This window comes from Anser anser (genome assembly GCF_964211835.1).
Source record: "Anser anser genome assembly, chromosome: 2".
NCBI classification, from domain to species: Eukaryota; Metazoa; Chordata; class Aves; order Anseriformes; family Anatidae; genus Anser; species Anser anser.
In genome coordinates this window covers 113,115,304-113,133,968 of record NC_139721.1, presented here as the reverse complement: position 1 = coordinate 113,133,968, position 18,665 = coordinate 113,115,304, and the positions used below count along the sequence as shown (strand labels likewise).

Below are 18,665 nucleotides of genomic sequence, written 5' to 3'. Positions count from 1 at the left end.
GCCGGGCGTGGGACGGCGCCCCGAGCCCACAGTGCTCGTCAGAAAAGCCCCGCACCGACAACCGATACCCCCGCACCGACAACCGATACCCCCGCACCGACAACCAACAGCCCTCACGCCGACAACCAACGCACAAGCGGTGTTTTAGGCCGGATTCGTGGCCCCGTTGGTCCGGGAAGCGGTCGTCACGCTAAATTCTACCTTACGGCAGGGGAACGATGGGCATCGTGACAGATCGCCGCCCCAGAAAATAAACACAGAAATAAATAATAAAAACGATAACGGGACGTGAATCGTGCCCTTAATAACAGACATTGGGCAGTGAAATCACCGACTTCTGCAACAATCCGTGCTCAGGGAACTGACTAAAACCCCTCCTGCATTGGCCATGTAATAGCTAGGCAAACATCACATAATGCTTCCCTCCCTCACGTACACCAAAGCTATTAAGGCAACCATAGTAGTGTGATAACGTGATTTTTCTCCTCCAGATCAGCGTCAAAGGCAGCTACGCTAGGTTTGCTCATAAGTTCAAACGCTGCTTTATTTATTTATTTGAATGCCATTTTTCCTATTTAGAAGGATTTCCGTAGGGTGACAGGCCTTTAATGACACTCACGACTCAGAAACATTTGCCGATGCAGTCAAACGGTGTCTATTAACGCGAGGCACTGAAGTTAATTGGTATTAAAAATGAGCCAAAACGAAAGGCAAGTATCTGCGTGTCCAGCAGAATGACAGCGATCATCACCATTTGATCAACCTTCCCTGTGAGTTCTATCTGCAAGTTACTTTGAGGTAGCGCTAGAAAGAAGCGGTTGGTCCAGAGCATCCCTGCAAAAAGAAACGTCCACGGCTTAAGTACCGTTTACTCTTTTGGTATCCTTTTAAGTACTTTTTACCCGTTTCGGACTCCTGCCTTTTCCCGGCTCACTGATGACAGCATTAGTAGCCCCTCAAGCTACTGTCCTACAGCCTTTCCCATCAGTGAAGAGATAGGAAAAACCCCACTACTTCTTGAAAAAAAAACCAGCAGGTTTTTGAATAAAAGCACTCTCTATTGCAGCTAGGTACAACGAAAAGAGTTTATGAAATCATTACGGGACATTCTTGTAGAAAACTTCCTCAAGCTTGGAAGAAAAAAAAACATTTCAGCTAAGTAAAACAGAAAATAACTGGAAGAAGTGAAGTATGGCGGTGTTGGAAAAGTTGCTTCAAAGACTTGTTTAATTAAAAAGAAGGAAGAAAGCAAGATCCTACTGCAATCCCATCTTTGTCAAACTGATGGCGGGCACCAGTACGATGTGTTCAGCTAACACAGGCTGGAAGTTGTAACTGCAGCTGTGAAGTTTACCCAGTAAAAAGACTCCGCAAAGCATTCTAGCAGTTCCGATGCAATCACTGCTTCCTGAATTTGTGACTCATGGTTAACACGAAAGTACAGGAAGAAGTCTGGCATTCACTGCGCTCTTACGGTAAAGAATCTGCACTGCGCACACCATCCCAAGCCAGGTATGCGCTCCTAACAGGAAAGGACGATAGGCTGATAAGTCTCAGCAGAGGGAAAAAGACATCAGAGAACTACTTTATAACAGCAGCACGCGGGCTGCAACCAACGTTCTCTTCCTCTCATCATTTTCATTTCTGTGGACTCCAAGAGAATACACTCCCAACATTTTTCAGCTCTGGAGAACAAACAGCCCAACCAATCTCATTCACTGAACTATAAAACTGGTATTTTCGCTATCTAGTCCAGAAAAGGAGGCGCACGTCTCTAACGTACAGTGTAGAGACCTTGTTAATAGGCAAAGTCTGCATAAAATAGGTGGCCACAGCCTGATTTTCTGACGTTCAGGGCCTTGGGTCACACACCACCACAGTATCAGACTTAATGAAGTCACCAATCTATGTGGGCCCCTCATTACACAGGTCACCTGTTATGGACCAACCTCTCAAAGGCCAAAAAACAGCACTGATACTGCCGGGCCAACACATATCTGTAGCATCCCATTTCTGGGTGACAACACAATGAATGTTTCCACAAAGTACTCGATGCAACCTAACTACTGTGTTTGGTGATGCAAAGCAAGCCGTGTCAAAGCAGCGTAGCACCCAGGCACATTCCTGGAAGATGTTTTGCTGCTCACGTTGAAGAAAATAGATAAAAAAATCCTGTGCAGTTTGCGCTTCTGAGCTCAAGTACCACAGCTATGCACTACAATTGAAGTGGCATCAAACCTTGTAAGGTTTTGAAGCTTCAGCACTGCCATCCAAATTCAAGGAGGCTGCATCTATTATCTTGAATTTGCCCCAGCTCAGTCCCCTGAAACAATTCCATAGACACGTACAAGCAACCCTTTTCCCACCCAGATTCTTTGCTTCATCTATTCCACCTCTACCTTGTGTCATATTCTTATTAATCTGCCCCTCAAAAGACTCCCTGGCTCACACAAAGAAGCAACCCAACAAATCCCTGTTCCCAGCCACGTTGCTTTCATGCTTTGGGAAGAGTTAACTGCAACAGCTCTAACTGTGATGCCACCTCACCCCCTCCACCTATGTGAGGTTCTTTGCCTTCTGTCCCCTCCTACGTGTACACCTGCACTAGAACCAGGAAGAATGTGCTTCCTACAATACTCCAAGAGCCTCTTCTGTTTCAGGATGTCATCATTTCAATTCAGGACTGAAAGTATTCCTAGCAAAAACCCAACAGCTAATAGCTAACAGAAGCAGTTGCTGGTGATCAGCTACAAGTAACCTGGAAGTACTGAGGAGTCACAAAAGAGGATTTGCATTACATTTAAGAACAGCATGCAGCTTAGGACCACTGCTTTCACTGACTACACTAAGCCATAAAAAAGAATTGGATTCTTACCTGCCATCACAGCAATCATGGTTTATGTTGCCCCCAAAACACACAGGGCAGTACCAGAACTGTGTCAACTAGCTTTAACAGCTTCCCCAGCTATTAAGTACAGTAATTTCTGCTTCCTTTTTTTTCTTGGAGGAATATTCTTTTGTTTCCAGCCTCACTTACTTATTATATACACTGTTAATTAGCAACTATTTCTCCATACTCATAGGGTTATGGAGTCCCTATGACTGGAAAAGACTCTGTACCCTTCAAGATAAGAACAGCATAAAGGCAGCAACTCGCAAGACTGCTCTAGCTTAAAGCAAAGCTTTCCTCATTGCTCTCATCTCCTTTGACTTGAGTACTGTCGTCCTTCTACCAAAGCTTTAAAAACTTCATTACCACGAATGAAGGAAGACCAGAGCAATTAGAGAGGGTAGCAGAGGGTATAACTTAAGGAGCTGTTACTAGGATTTTTTTGTTGTTCCTGGTGGACTATTTTTCTCCTTGCCAGCAAGGAGGGAAAACCAGCAAGTTGTTTTCTCCAAGATTTTTTTTTTTAGGTTTAAGAACACGGATTATGTTGTAGCAATTTCTTCGCTGTAAAGCGTCAGCTGAGAAGTCTAACAGTAAGAAGGGCAAGAGAAAACTGAATGCTGATGCAGAGAGTGCCAGCAGACATCATCCTCGTTCCATGGGATGTGTGTAGCTATGGCAGTTGAAGTCTACACTTCCATATGCTTAACATACCCTATTTATAAGCCAATTTTAGCTGACCTAGCATATATCAGTAGTACAGTTAGAGCCAGCAGCCTGCAGGAAAAAGTGGGCACAGGTGTTTCCATAGCAAGGCCTGTGAGTGTCTCCCATACATACTTCCAGTCTAAGCAAGCACATGAAAGGCTTGGCTTGTCGCTTACCTAAGGAACCAGGAAAACAAGGGAAAGCTAGATTCTGCTTGTGTCCTAATGCCCATATAAAAATAAAGACAGATGAAATACCCTTACTACCTTGTTAAATTCCATAAGCCGGAAGAGAACGTGCTGCACACAGGTACAAGTAAAATCCCTTGCTGGCAGGTTTGCAGAAACAAATTTTTTATTTACACAGGCAAGTCTATCTTTAGACCCCATTTACCTCTTTACATTTCTCGAATATTTACATGACTTCATGATGCTCCAAGAAGAGAGTGATGAACAAAAAGATTACAGAAACTGTCAAAAGCATAGCAAAAAAACCCCAACCTATCATTGTGCTTTAAAACTTATGAGCTAGAATAATGTAGAAGAAATGTAGTTTTAGCACTTTGGTCCTAACGGTCATGCTCTAGAAGACACTTAAATAGCAGAGGGGATTTCAGAAGTGACCGTATCCAGAGGTTGCCAGTGACAATTCATGAGTGAATCGCAGAGTTCTTCGCTCGTCTCCGTGAATTGTCTGTTCATTTCATCAACATCCAAGTAGAGCTGTGGATCTGAAAATAAAAGCCTGGTAAGTCCAAGTATCAAATCTGAGGCATGCGCACAAAAAAACTTCACGTGAAATGGCTAATAAAATGTATTTTAAGCTAAGTGTAATAAGCTATTAGATCTACTAATTTTAGTGAGGTATTTAGTCCTCTAAAATTTTGAGCCTCACAACTCCAACTTTTGGGAATTTGTATATTAGAAGGCTGGGACTAGAATTGTCTTTCAAGATAATAACAAAGACAATGTTTAAGATAGTAAAGATAACGTTTAAGGATAACCAGCCATGAAACCTTCCCAAGAATCACTTAATTCACTTCTACGGCAATACACGTTACATAGGATAGTTTCTAAACACTAACACAAAATGCCTCCACGTGAGGAATTTTGCAAACCTTCCAGGACACAAATATGTTTTGTACCGTATTTGTAAGTGCAAGCTGAATCCTCCTTTTGGAATCTGCAACATAAGCTTTTACCTCAGGGTGGAGAACAAAGCTTTTGCATATTACTGAGTTTCTAATATAAAATCTGTTTAGCGGAATCAATACAAAGAACAAAATTCTGTATTAGACCATTTTCAAATGGGAATGAAGGCACAAGTACAAGAAACCTGCTGCGAAGCATTGACAGTGTCCCGTTTTACTTGATGCGGTCAGTGTATGCTGTATCAGCTTTAAAACCCCAACTGATTGCAGATCAGCCCCACAGAGGTTTGACCTCAGCTGAATTTTCAAGATGTTCTTCATCCAGTAGAGGTTGGCTTGTATTGTTAAAAGGCACAAGGATGGCTAAACTCAAGTGACAATGATAGAACCCTTATTACCGTCAGTAATTAGGTCATCACCGATTGCAGTCATAACTGAAGATTCCTGAAAGACAGAAAAGGCTAAGTTTAATCATAACTCATTTCAGAAAGCATCACAGATTCAAAGTGCTGCAGTCTCAATCCATTCCTTCTTCCTACAACTACAAGGATAGATGGCATTTTATCTACTTATTTTTAGAAGAAAGCCAATATTACAGTACAGGTTGGAAGGGACCTCCGGAGGTCACAACTAATACATTGACCACGATAAGACCACTTACAACAACTGTTTAATTTGCTTTAAGCAAAGCAAATCAGAAGAACAGGAACAGAAGAAGCGTACGCAATTATGCTGTCAAAACCATTCTTTGGTATGCGTGAACAAGTAATGGTGTATAAATCACTAATTCTATGGATTTACTAAGTAAGCATCACTGCTTCACTCAGCATTGAGGACAAACTGATAGAACACTAAATCAAATTTGTCAAATCCTCTAACAAAGAAAGTAATTTAAACAAAATGACAAAAATTGTGCGTGTGGGGGGGAGAGTTTTCATCAAAACTTGTGTTTACCAACCCCGTAAAAGGGACATACTTTTCTGTTTTCTATCATTTATCAACAAACAAGCAAAAAAAACCGAAAAAACTCTACCCCCCCAAAAAACTAAGCAGTTGCTGCTACATTCATTTTAGAACTTTACCAAATGGAGATTGTGCTGGCTAAACAATACAGAGATTGAAAGAGTTAAAAGCAATAAGCAACCAGTATTACTGTCCACTTTGATTTCCAGCCTAAAAAGCCCATACACTTAACACGTGGTCATTTGTACACTCAGACCGATACTGGAAACACAGATGTTTTCGCAGAAAGAGATGCCCATTTAATTTTATGGAAAATTTATCAGACTCCATCTACTCCAAAGCAATCAAAAACGATAACTCAGCACATTGTCAGAACTCTCACTTGGAGCACATAGCTCACCTGGAATAGTTTACACAGAACACGAGCATGTTTCATCAGTGACACCTTTGTGTACATGAGAATATAGAAGGAAAACATTTCTGTCTTTTAATATTCTTTCACTGAGAACAGGATGACTCAATAGCACATCATGACATCGTGAAAACAACCACAAGACACTGAGTGTTCCAAAAACAGAATTAAATCCATAAAAGCTCAATCTATTTCACAATGGTTTTCACTGCCTTAAAGCTCGCCTCAAACATACTATCAGTACTTTTTGCAAAGATAGGATAACAATTGGTTTGAGAAACATTCCAAGACTGGAAAAAAAAAAAAAAACAGGCACATAAGGACTCAAAAATGTACTCACTTGGTACTTTGTGTCTACTCTCTGGCAAATTTTGCTGGACTGAGTAGTTGAAGTCGGTGATGGTTCAGAATACCGCGTATAACGCATCGGTTGATGGTTTACCGTTGGTGTCACAAGTCTCTTGACAGATGGAGGCTCGAATGCATTCTGGGATTCCAGCTTTGAAAGGGAAACAGCAATCAATTTATCCTTACGTCCACCCAAATTAATTCCAATATTTATTGATGAAAACAAATTACAGAACTATAAACCTCCCCCCATCGGTCTTGGCACTCAGTGAATACAATTTGAAAATTCTAAAAACCGTTCAACTTGTAGAGGGAAATCACCAGAAAACAGTAACGAAATCCATAAAGCTATATATAAGTAGCCAAAGTCTGACTGAATTCCATTTCAAAATTTGGCAGTTAGCTTCATAGACAAAATAATTCACGCTACCATAATTAAAATAACCCATGTTCCTAGAATATGCTCCTATCTTTTCCTCTGCCCACACTGTGATTTTTTTTTTTCAGTAGCTTAATTCATTAATTTAACATTCGAAGTGTTAAGCAACTAATTATACAGGCTTCCGGGCTTCACATCCCCTACATTTTCCCCCTTCAAAGTTACACAAACAATAGAACACATTCAAAAAAAAAAACAACTTGTCAATCTTACAATAATCTCATTCATTAAAATATGATCCAATGCTTTACATGTGCATTAGATGCACTTCAAGTAGTGGGTTGACTTCTCTTTTCAAAGCATTTTCACAGACCAGAATTAATTTTTAACACAGACCACTGCGTGTTCTGCAAAACTGACTTAACTGAACTGTCAGACAGAAAAAAAACCCTAAAGGCTACAAGATTTACCGATGGCTCCGCCTGCGGTCTTAAGGATCAGAAAATACAGTCTTAGGAAGCATGCTATTGTTCAAATCAATACCAACAGGAAATCGTTTACGCTGCAGCTTTAATTTCACAGTATCTCCCAACTCTTAGTAATAGAATTCACACTCTCTCTAAAGTATATAAAAATACATCTTTCTAAAAAATACTACATTCAGTTTGAAACCTTGAATAAAACATGTTTTATGTAAGTTCACAAATCTACTTCGAGTGAACGATGGTTCATTGCTGGTTTTAAAGGTAAAAAAGAAAAATATTAATTCCCCCAGTTAGGCATTCAATACACCAAGAGCTATTCTGCCTGGTACAGTTCCTTGAAATAAGAAAAATACCACATCACTGCTACCCACTGCAGAAGTTTAGCCTGAGTGCACAAGTGTTCCGTCAACCGCATGTTCACTTTAGCGAGAAAACACACGATCATCTCCTCAGCAAATAATTGCTTCTCATCCCGGGCTACCCTTCTCCTGCCACTATTATGAATTCTAGTATTATGAATAGACAATCTATCTCCTTTCACCCACTGACAGCTGCGTGCAACATTCATTTAGTGGCTGACAATTTCAGGCTCTCTGTTGCAAATCTGGCAGATCTTTCTTAATGCCTTATCACAGGTGTATTGCTATAATATAACTGAGAATTCACACCAGATTTGGTTTTAGTTATTTGGATAATATTTATGATATACTTCACTTCTCCATGCCCTTGTAATTTGGCAGATGGTGAAAAGATGGTCCAGGAAATCTGAGATGTTTGTAAACTCTGAAGTGATTGTAAACTTAATTATACATCCATCCAATCAAGGAATTAGCACAGAAACTTCTTGAGACACTGTCCCTTTTCTCATTAGAACAGAAGATGAAAAGTTTGCACATCTTGTTATTTCCTTCAGTCACCTGATCTTCAAGTGGTCATTTAAGGGCTTTGCAATTTAATAAGCCCAAGGATACCCCTAACTAAAGTCATCAAAAAAAGATGACTAGTTTTCATTTTTTAAACAAAATGAAAGGAAGTCATGCTTTACCACAGCATTATCACCAGTTCTGTGCTACCTCCAAATAGGAATTTAGGAGCGTAAGATTTATAGCGTCGGAAATTAACGATTTTCCTCGTCTTTACTTTGAATGGTGATAAAAAGCACAAAAACTAGTTTTCTGTGCCCGAATGAACACGGAAGTCTGTACAAAGTCTATATGACCACTCAATCACCATTTTTCTATTTGTGATCATTTCTTCAAGAGAAAACTTTCCTCAACAGGAATTTTAATATGCAGCTTCACCCCAAGTTGGGGGACAAGATAAAACCACTTGGTGTGTTCTAGAGTTGTTGCTCTCAACTTACAAAGATAACATAATTCTTAACCTGAGTAATCTTCACAGCCCATCATCTACTGTGGATACATGCCAATATTAACTTGATTTGATGTCTATGTTGTCACTGAGGTTTGAGAAAATTTTTCTAATAGTGATAAAGCATTGAAAAAGTTATCTACCTCAGCTTAAGACATTATTGGTTCTTACCTTTCTTCGTTTGGACTGGAAGTCAGTAATATCCGGTTTATCTATGTCCGGAGGCTAAGGGAAAAAACAAAGCATAAATATTAGAGGGCAATTTTTTTTCCTGAGACAGAGGGTTCCCTGCAACAAAAATGTGGGGGTTCATGGTCAACTTATACAACACAGCGGCAAAAGAGATGCCATTCTTTTAGCATCCTGTTGAAAAAATAGCACAATAAATTAAACCGGCCACAACGTAAGGAAGAATAGTTTTATCTTTATCCTTTGATGGCACATTTACTAAGTTTTATAAACACATGAAGCAAAAACAGATTAAAAGAAGTGCTATTTACCAACAAAGGGCTCGACAGCTTCTCCACTGCCTCCAAGATGCACCGTGCAGCGGTACTTAAGGTAGCGCGGGGCCGCACAGTTTCTTGTCTAGCTTTCGCTCTCTTTTGTGCCTGAAAAATTAGCATTTTAAGTGTTACAATGGTCAATTCTCAGCTAAGGAGGCATGTATTTTATGTCCCAAGGCTACACTGATGATACAATCAATATATTCCGATGACAGAGAAAAATGCAGTCACTGGGAGTTCAAGCCATAAAGAAGAGAATACATTCGGAGTTTAATGAAGTTTACCTTGGGCCTCAGTGCATCTTGCACGTGCTTGTTGCACGAGCAGTAAAAGAACTCCGTACTTGTAAAAGGTCAAGACGGATGATGCTAGGACTGCTAAGGCCTCCGAAGCAGTAATCAGGGAAACAGAACTCAAGAAAAGGCTTGTGGTGGTACAGAAAGCATTTTCAGTAACAACACAGACCTCAGAGTTTCACGATGGTCTAAGTGTACCATCTCAAAATCGGTGTATACAATCATAACCAGGAACTAGTTTTACTTCTCTCTTGCTTCCTCCCTTCCCCCAAGATTAAAGTTGGCTGCAAATCTTTGTCTTAAAAGATAAAGATCTGATTTAAACTGTAACAGATCTAAACATTACACTGAAAAAGTAAACTGTGTATTTGCACCACCCAACTTCAAATATCAGTCAAAAACTTCCTTTGGTGTGACTTTTTTTCTTCCCAGGTTAAATCCCTCATATAACCACACTGTGCTTATCACACGATGTGAAGACAGGAAGCAGACCACGCAGCATGTAAAAACACAAGTGAGACTCACAGAACCACAGAATGGTTAAGGTTGGAAGTGACCTCTAGAGATCGCCTGGTCTACCCCCCCGCTCAAGCAGGGCCACCCCGAGCAGGTTGCCCAGGACCATGTCAAGTCAGCTCTTGAAGACCTCCAAAGAGGGAGACTCCACAGCCTCTCCGGGCAACCCGTGCCAGGGCTCCATCACCCGCACAGTGCAAAAGCGTTTCCTGATGCTCAGAGCCTCACGTTTCAGTTTGTGCCTGTTGCCTCTTGACCTGGCACTGGGCACTGCTGAAAACACAATGGCTCTCTATGCTCTTTGCACCATCCATTCAGGTATTTTTTTACACCAATAAGATCCCCCCTGAACCTCCTCTCCTCCATGCTAAACGGGCCCAGCAGTCCCTGCCTCTCCTCAGAGGAGAGGTGCTCCCAGTCTCTTGATCATCTTGGTGGCCCTTCGCTGGACTCTCTAGTACCTTGCTGTCATTCACAGCAAGCAGCAAGAAGCAAGCTACTCTCTCCTTTAAAAGCCTAGTATTTTGGTTCCTCTTTTTACCATAATGCAGTAATATTGTAAAAAACAAAAATAGCCGACCAAAGAGGGTTCCCAGCTTTGCACCACAAGGTTTCAAGGTTTCCCGTAAGTGAGGTACTTGTACTGCCCTTTTTCCGTTGCACAAATGGACTGTCAGAACAGAGCCAGCAAACCCGCGTTTTCATTTTCTTAAAATTCCTTTTGATTTATCGATAAAAGTCACTTTCATTTAAATACATTCCTACCAAACCTGATTTGACTTTCCGTTTCGATTCAGCTCTAGCTAATCAGAGTTGTCAGCAGTTTTTATTTGGTATTTCCAAGAACTCTTGGGGGCAAATAACTCTCTTCAAGAACTATATGAATCCTTCAAAACAGAAAGCATGTCACTGCTTATCTTGAGACTGCATTTAGTCCTGCATGCCTCTGTGTACCAGAAGAACAAAGGATCAGCCAAGTTGATTTTACATATTTTCAAAGACTGCAGGCTTATACAACATATCCATAGCATGAATGTAGGCATGCTTGGAAAAGAAGATCCACAGATAAATATTAGCCAGGTTTGACTACTGTAGCTTTTGCTACCATAAACACAAGTTTTCAAAGTTAGGCTGTCATTGGTTTTTTTGCATCATGTTATTTTAACGTAATGTAGTCAGAGGCAGACAATGGCACTTAAATGGAATTTTTTGAAAGACCTAACAATAGAGGAAACCCCAACTACCAACAACTTGCCCAAACTGTCATTCTTGTTCTTTCTGACAAGTATTACCTGTGGTAAAAACTGTTATAAAAGAATTTAAACAGAAATCAATCTCGTCTATTTGTGTAGACCAAGAGGGCAGAAGAGCAACTGTTACCACATATTCAGCTCCCTGCTCAAAGCTCCTTTGGCAGTGCTGCTTTTTTTATTTCCATCACTATTTCCCACTACACTACTTTTCTCATACCCGATAAGGTTCCGTCTTTGGCTGCCTAGATCTTGCAGCTGCACCACCATAGGCCGTCTTTCCGGGGTAAAATGGAGAAAACCCAAGCTGCTTTTCCTTAAAAACAGACATGCTTCCACATGCCTACGGAAACACAGTACGATAAGTGGATAGAAAAACAGGTACACATTCAAACTGATTAAAAGAAATACTGTGCAGTACTTACAGGACACAGTCCTCCAAAAGCAGATAAACTGAATGCAGGTTTCTTAGAGCTAGCTGCAGAATGCTGCGAGAGGGAATGAGTTCTTTCAGCTTCTGTGGGCCAGAGCAGTGACGATGAAGTATTTTTTAAAACTGCAACATCTGCCAAAATGACGTATGCTAGATGTAAATGCCTCTCGTACGTACAGAACTTTAACAATAAAGATCACACTAATTCAAGTTCTTCAATACAGAAAAATAAGCATGACTTCAGCTTCTTTAAATAGATCAACTTCACGTACAGACTGAAAACCAAGTATCACCTACAAACTTGAAAACTGTTCACAGAGCTGCAAGTAGTTTTCAGCAATCTTACCAAGTTAATATTGTGCTTCCAATGCAGATTTTTTTTCCTTCATGCTAAGATAAAAGAGGACCGCATAAACATCAGTGCATTTGTACAAACAAAGTTTTTTTCTATGTTGGTAGAAGGCTGGAGGCCAGCACAGATCATAATCGCACAGGTTTTAAACCTGGAAGATTCCCCAAAGGCTGCTCTAAGAGTTAACGATCTTCTGCCCATGTATGTTTTACGAAGACACACCAGAAAGTTCTAGTGCACTCAGGTTATATTGCTAAAGCCCAGCAACTCTACTCTCAGCTGTACAAAATTTCTCTGGAAAACCTGCTGAGCACACGTCAGTCCCTGTCTCTATGGGGGACTAGAAAAAGCTGCAAACCTGCTGTTCGCCCTTTCAGCGAGAAGACCTAGGTACCAACCTACATCGACACGATGCTTATTTTTTATTTTAAAATGGTGTGCTTTCCTCAATGAATTTGGCAAAAGACATGAAAGTATTGACAGCTGAAGCCTTCTACCAAGAAAGGTCTGAGTCACTCTTCCTTCTAGACAATCAGCCTAGTTGTCAAGCTACGGCAAGTCAGCCTGATTTCCTACCGTCCCAGTTCAAAATTTACATATAACCTAGCTGAATGTGTATATTTCAGCACTGACTCTTTCTAACATCAGGGTATCATAAACGTATTCCAAAGCACGCTTCTATTAAAAAGGTGATAGGATTATATACTTCTAAAACACTAAAAATTCAATTTAATTCTCGCATCCAAAGTTGACATTCACCTATTTTATTTACTAAGGTGATGTGGAATATTAAAGAACGCAAGGTACTTCACATTAAAAAAAAAGTCAATTAAACAGAGAACACAAAAATCACCTTCAGCAGATGCTCTAGAGGAGGAATCACTGGTTGTTGAGATGTTATCATCGTCTTTTTCAGAGGTAGAATCTTCTATTTCTTTTATGAAGGAGAGCCTAGGACTGCCAATGCCAAATATAGAAGATGTCGAGGGCTGACAAGGTGGGACAGGAGAATCCAGCATGGTATAATTCAGGTGGCTCAAACGAAGAGAGGGCCTTGTTAACGCAACTGGGAAGTTCAGTGCTGATCTACTTGTGGATGGTTCTAGACAAGAACAGGGAGATAATTAGCTTTGCTATAGACAAGCTCACAGAAGCCAAAACCTGTTTCCTATCGACAGCCATGCTATTGCCAAGTTCTAAGCGCAAAAAGAGAGAAGCCAAATTTAACTTCTTCCTCACCCAGATACGGTTGCATCTGTCTGGCTACAACAACAACACTGCTTGCGATACACAGTATTAATGTTGCATCCAGAAGTAGTTAACTATGAGGTTTTACAACACCACATTCTGACCCCGTGCTCAAATGCTCTAACGCTGACTTGGCCGTTCACTAAATCAAACATATATACTCCTTCTCCCATGTACAGCTTGCAATAAGCTTTACAAAATTTGAGATTACACGGTAAGTTACAGATAACACTGCAGCTTCCATAATATTGGAACAAAGGTTATATTAATCTGAATACACAACATGAAAATGAACGTTTGCAGTACTTTTTTCCCAAGTTCTTCCATATCAGCTCACGTTAGAGGCAAAACATCATCTCCTACCCATTAACTATTGGGATTTTGACCCAAGGGACAAGGATGTTGACCCAAGTAACCAGATGAGCATTTTTCCCTCTTGAAGCAAAGGGTCTGCAAACAATGCCAGTGGCCTGGAATAGGTGGCCTTGAAGTCTATCTTGCTAAATGAATGGAACTATGCATGGGTATTTTGCCTGATGAAAGCCTACTGTCTCTCCCAGGAATCTGGGCAATTCAAATGACTTTGAGCCACTATCCTCTTGATACTTGAACTGAAGCTTAAACTAGTTACTTCAATCTTCATAACCACTGCAGTACCACTAATTAGCTCTCCAAACCATGAGCAGATTTTTAGGACAGCACCGTTTGAGATACAGAAAGTTATTGAGGCGGAAGGCCACCCAATATAGGCTCCAGCACAATGATACCTCAGAAATGAAGAGACACATTGGTTTCAAAATGTAGTAATAATTAAAAAAAAATATCTTATTCTTAAGCATAGTAAGTAACACCCACGGACAGCAACATAAGCTGCATAAGGTTCGAGGGTGTCCGCCTGCTCCTGAGCTCCTGGAGTTAGCAAGCTTGCAGTGCAGCTGTTCTTACTGAAAGCTCCTTTCACGCAGTTACATAGGAAAGCCAACATGTGTTCCTCAGTCATGAAGACCTTCTCTGTTCTTTTCTCCAAACTCATTCCCAAGCTACAGCTACACACAAAGCCATCAATCTCCTTGTTCACAATTAGATGAGATTGGAGGCAAAGATATTTCCTCCTTATTTTTTGATTCTGCCAACAACAGAAGCAACTGACTTTCCACATTATCTATGGTTACCTACGCACGCTCAGACAAAACTTCTTTACTTATTTAAAGCTGACTTCCCCAAAACAGCTAATTTAAGAGAAACTCAAATAAGAATAGATGCAAATTTACACAACAGGACTACAGGAACAGTGAGAGGCACTGGATATAAGACAAATTAATCTTTCATGAGGTAAAGGAGTTGCAAACCTCGTTGCCAACGGTCCAAATACCTTCTCAAAGACACCCCCTCCCCCCGCGTAGACCTTAAAGTTATTGAATATTTTAAGGATAATAATCTCATAAACCACATCCGTGCACAAGTTCCCCAGTTCACCATCAAGTTAACAAGGAACTTTACTAAATTGATCAAAGCCCAAAACAAAACAAAACAAAACAAACAAAGTCGGGACACGAGACGGAATTTTCCTCTGCCATTCTAGCATCTAGTATTTTGTTTCGAAGACTGCAAAACAAATTAATTTTTTTAATTGCCTTAGGCAATTAGACAGATTTTCATTCCATATCTTTTAAAAGATGGAAAATGCAACCCAGCACACTTGCAAATGACTTATTTTCAGCATTTAGCACCTGGCTAATAGAGTACCTAAAGTTAACTGATGCCTTCCAAGAGCATAAGATGTATGCTTCGTAACTGTGTATACAGTTTAAAGCTAAGACGGTTTCACAAACAGTTGTTTTGACTTTTTTGTTTGTTTTTCATTCTGTCAAAACCCTCATTCCAATTTCCTTTTGAAATTCAGATTCAAAACTAGAAATCTGTGAATAAATACAGATGGCCAGAATTCCAAATGATTTTTCACATACCTCGTCTACTAATTCTTGCTGGCTCAGGCGTGAATCTCTCATCGATTATGGTATCTTCATCTGCATAATCGTGGTGATAGTTTACCGGAGTCTCCTCCTGGTTTGCAGATTCATTTCTGTCTACACACTCCTCCTCACGCTTATTGAAATACTTCTGCAGCCACGCCGGTACAATATTTTTCACCGTTTCTGTCATTCTGCTAATTATTCCCTGCTTGAAAGAAAAAACAGTTGTTTAATTACAGAAACACAGTCAACAGCATATGCTGGGATACCACCTTCCACGGACCTTGAAGACAGATATTATACAGCAAATATTCAGAAGACGACAACGAGGTTGATCCCTGGCATAGGATCGCTACACTTCTGGTAAACCTAAAATTCACCTAAGATTGATTTACAACTACCTATCACTTTCTGCACTTCCAAGTGACCTTGGCAAGGTTCAAAGTTTTGAAACCTCTGCCAAAATTCACCAGCAGGTCGTCAATCTGCAAGGCTATCAGGAAACTCTACGCCTGAACAGCTCCTGACCTACAGACTTGTTCCAGGACTCTTCGCACCCTCACGTGAAAACCAACTAAACCAGAAGTTCAGCAATTATCTACTGCGACAGTCAGGACCATACTACCCATTAAAATCAGTGAACCTAAATATTTTCAATTTTAGTAATGCTGAATTGCAGTGACTATACGCACAAAAAACAGTTCTGCTCTCAACAGTCAGGCTAACCCAGAAGATGTCCTGGAAGAAACACAGCTATAGCTATAGCACCAGCACCTCCTCTTGCAAGAGCCTTCTAAAGCTGTTGCTGTATTTTGTAGAAGACTGACTCTGCGGCATACATCGGGTACGATCGGAGAATTCCCACCTGAACGAAAGCCCCAGGAACTACGGTTAAATAAAAGATACATTAATATAAATGAATATAATTAATAATAAAAATTAATAATAAAAATTAATATCCAGAAAGCTGACAATCATGAGCTAGGCATCCTGCTAATCATCCCTCCTGCAGGCAGGGGGAAAAAAAAAAAGTAAATTAGATCCAGGACTAGTTCCCAGGAACTTTGAAGCTGCTAACTATACTGTTGACAGTGCCCAGGCACCTTCAGAGCTTAATGGTAAGAGACAGAGGGTTTGGTGGGCTGTAATTATGATCACAAGCACACAAAACACATCTATTTAAGTATTTCTAAGAATCGACTTATCGACTAAAGTTGTAGGGGGAAGGATGAGAAAAACAGCGGGGTAGGGATCAGAACCAGAGGTATAACCTCACAAAATCGCATCGGTCGCTTTCGTGCCTCCCCAACTGCATCACTGAGAGACAATTAACATTAAGCCACAGAACCTTCTGCAGAGTGGACATGATATTGAAAATAAACTGAAATTAATTGACAAATGCTCTAAGCAAGCTATCTGCTCAAAGCTCGTCCTTTTACGTTATGAACATTTGCACGATTCGTCTGGTTACAAAGCTAACTGCTATAATAAATGCACACATGTAACATCTATCAGTTTGTCTATTTATCAAATCATTAAAATTCTTCCCCGATAAGTTACTGTTAATTTGATCTGCGCTGGATGTGCAGCAGCCATTCTCTGTGCAGAATCCCCCAGATATCCCCACGCACGTGTTTGCTCTGGCACACTCTTTAAATAAACCTACTGGAAAACACGCAGAGATAACAGACAATGGAAAAGCTAGAAAACCATCTCCACTGATTATTTTTAATCCACGTGTAAGGTTTATCAGTTAGCTACACAGTGTCGGCACACGCAAGCTATGGCACTTTCAACATTAATGCACTGTTCAAGCCAGAGGTTTCAACGGTTGCTCTGTAAGCGTGGGGAATGTTTGCATTGCCCTTCCAGGCCAGCTTTAGATGGACAAGATTGATTGTCAATATATGGTATAAGGGACTTGGCATTTCTGCAAGTGATAAAAACCTAATTGAGCAGCTATCCATGCGTAGCGCTCCCTTGGTTTTGCATATGATAATCAATCCCCTCAGCTACGTTGCTCATTTAATAGCGGAGAGGTTTTGGCTGAACAAACGTGTGCAGAGGGCATCTCCAGAGCATCTCTCTGGGCGTCCTGACATTTCTTAGCAAAGAGCTGCTGGGAGGGATCTCGGCGCGTCCCCCCTCCAGCACGGGGATTTTCACAGCCCGAATTGACGGACCGCTTTCACCATCAACCTGCTGTACCCTACAGCACAAACGAGAAGCAAAGCCTGGCAGGTAACGTTCAGAGAATTGATGATGGGCTGAGGAGGGGTGCAGGGAGCGGGGAAAGCCCTGGGGGTGGCACTGGGGGTCCTGAGGGCAGCGGGCTGGGGGTGAAGGGGAGGGGGAGGAGGGGGGTAATGGGCTGGGTAGAGGGGTAAGGGGGTAAGTAAGGGGCTGAGGGGATAACTGAGGGGGTTAGTAAGGGGCTGAGGGGGTAACTAAGGGGGTAACTAAACGGTTGAGGGGGTAACTAAGGGGGTAACTAAGCCGTTGAGGGGGTAACTAAGGGGGTAACTAAGCGGTCGAGAGGGTAACTAAGGGGGTAAGGAGGTGGGTAGGGGGTAACTAAGGGGATAAAGGGGCGGGTAAGGTAAGGGGGTAAGTAAGGGGGTAACTGGTGGGCTAAGGGGGAAGGGCCCGCTGTGGGGGGGCCGCTCCTCACCCGCTTGCTCCTGGCACAGGGGGGCTTCGCGGCGCCCAAACGGTGGCGCCGCCTCTTCACCTTGCCGCCGGCCGCTCCTCCTCCTCCTCCTCCTCCTCCTCCTGCTCCTCCTCCTCCTGATCGGGCTCCTGGGCTGCCGCCCGGCGCCCCGCCGCCACCGGCCCTGCCACCGCCGGCCATGCCGCTGCCGGTCGCGCCGCTACCGGTCGCGCCGCCCGAGGCCATACCGCCCCCCCCCCGCGTTCGGTGCCGTCACGGGGCCCCCCCGCCCCCCGCCGCCACGCGCCGCGGGGCCTGCCCTGCCCCTCGTGGGAATAAAAATGTTGTTTTTGCAGAGTTACGTTGTTTAAAGGTAAGGAATGGGGTATTGAGGTGTGCTTGCAGCGATAAGAACGCTTAGCAGGCGACCTTGTAAAACGCAGACAACCAGACTCCGTAGAACAATTCGGGGAAAATCACGGTGTTGAGTCAAGTCAGGTAAGTGAAGAAACATCACCGCTTCAACCAGTAAAAAAGTCAAATTTGAAATTTAACAGGCCGGCAACTGAAGGCCATGCATTGTCTGGGAAGCATCAGACAGATTGTGAGCCTGGATCGCCCCCTCAGTGGGGAAACAGGGGAGGGTCCCGTCATCAAAAAGTATATAAACTGGGTTTTGGAACCAGCAGGGGCGCTCCTGCTCGTGGGACGCCCGCCACTGCGATCGCGAATAAA

The 18,665-nt window shown here is 42.0% G+C and overlaps 1 protein-coding gene across 2 annotated transcripts; it reads right to left on the bottom strand.

Moving 5' to 3' along the window:
- Positions 1 to 3,934: 3,934 nt before the first annotated feature.
- Positions 3,935 to 18,496, bottom strand: LOC310895682 (nuclear pore complex protein Nup153-like). 2 transcript variants are annotated; one of them, XM_083827262.1, is made up of 10 exons: positions 17,952 to 18,496; positions 15,275 to 15,488; positions 12,913 to 13,161; positions 11,700 to 11,839; positions 11,495 to 11,617; positions 9,207 to 9,317; positions 8,878 to 8,931; positions 6,464 to 6,622; positions 5,147 to 5,192; positions 3,935 to 4,328 (listed from the first exon to the last, which is right to left on the bottom strand). In XM_083827262.1, exons 1-10 carry the CDS (start codon positions 18,174 to 18,176, stop codon positions 4,192 to 4,194), a joined length of 1,458 nt encoding a protein of 485 aa, XP_083683388.1. In that variant the 5' UTR covers positions 18,177 to 18,496; the 3' UTR covers positions 3,935 to 4,191. The 2 variants fall into 2 exon arrangements, with proteins under 2 accessions (XP_083683388.1, XP_083683389.1); XM_083827263.1 differs by having other exon boundaries at positions 15,275 to 15,485; positions 17,952 to 18,495.
- Positions 18,497 to 18,665: the final 169 nt, after the last annotated feature.

Coding starts and splice junctions, on each gene's coding strand:
- LOC310895682 (XM_083827262.1), bottom strand. CDS start 18,176: ATGGCCTCGGGCGGCGCGACCGGTAGCGGCGCGACCGGCAGCGGCATG. Junction 13,162..15,274: donor AGCAAGAATTAGTAGACGAG/GTATGTGAAAAA, acceptor GTTCTTGTCTAG/AACCATCCACAAGTAGATCA. Junction 4,329..5,146: donor TGATGACCTAATTACTGACG/GTAATAAGGGTT, acceptor TTTTATTTTCAG/ATCCACAGCTCTACTTGGAT.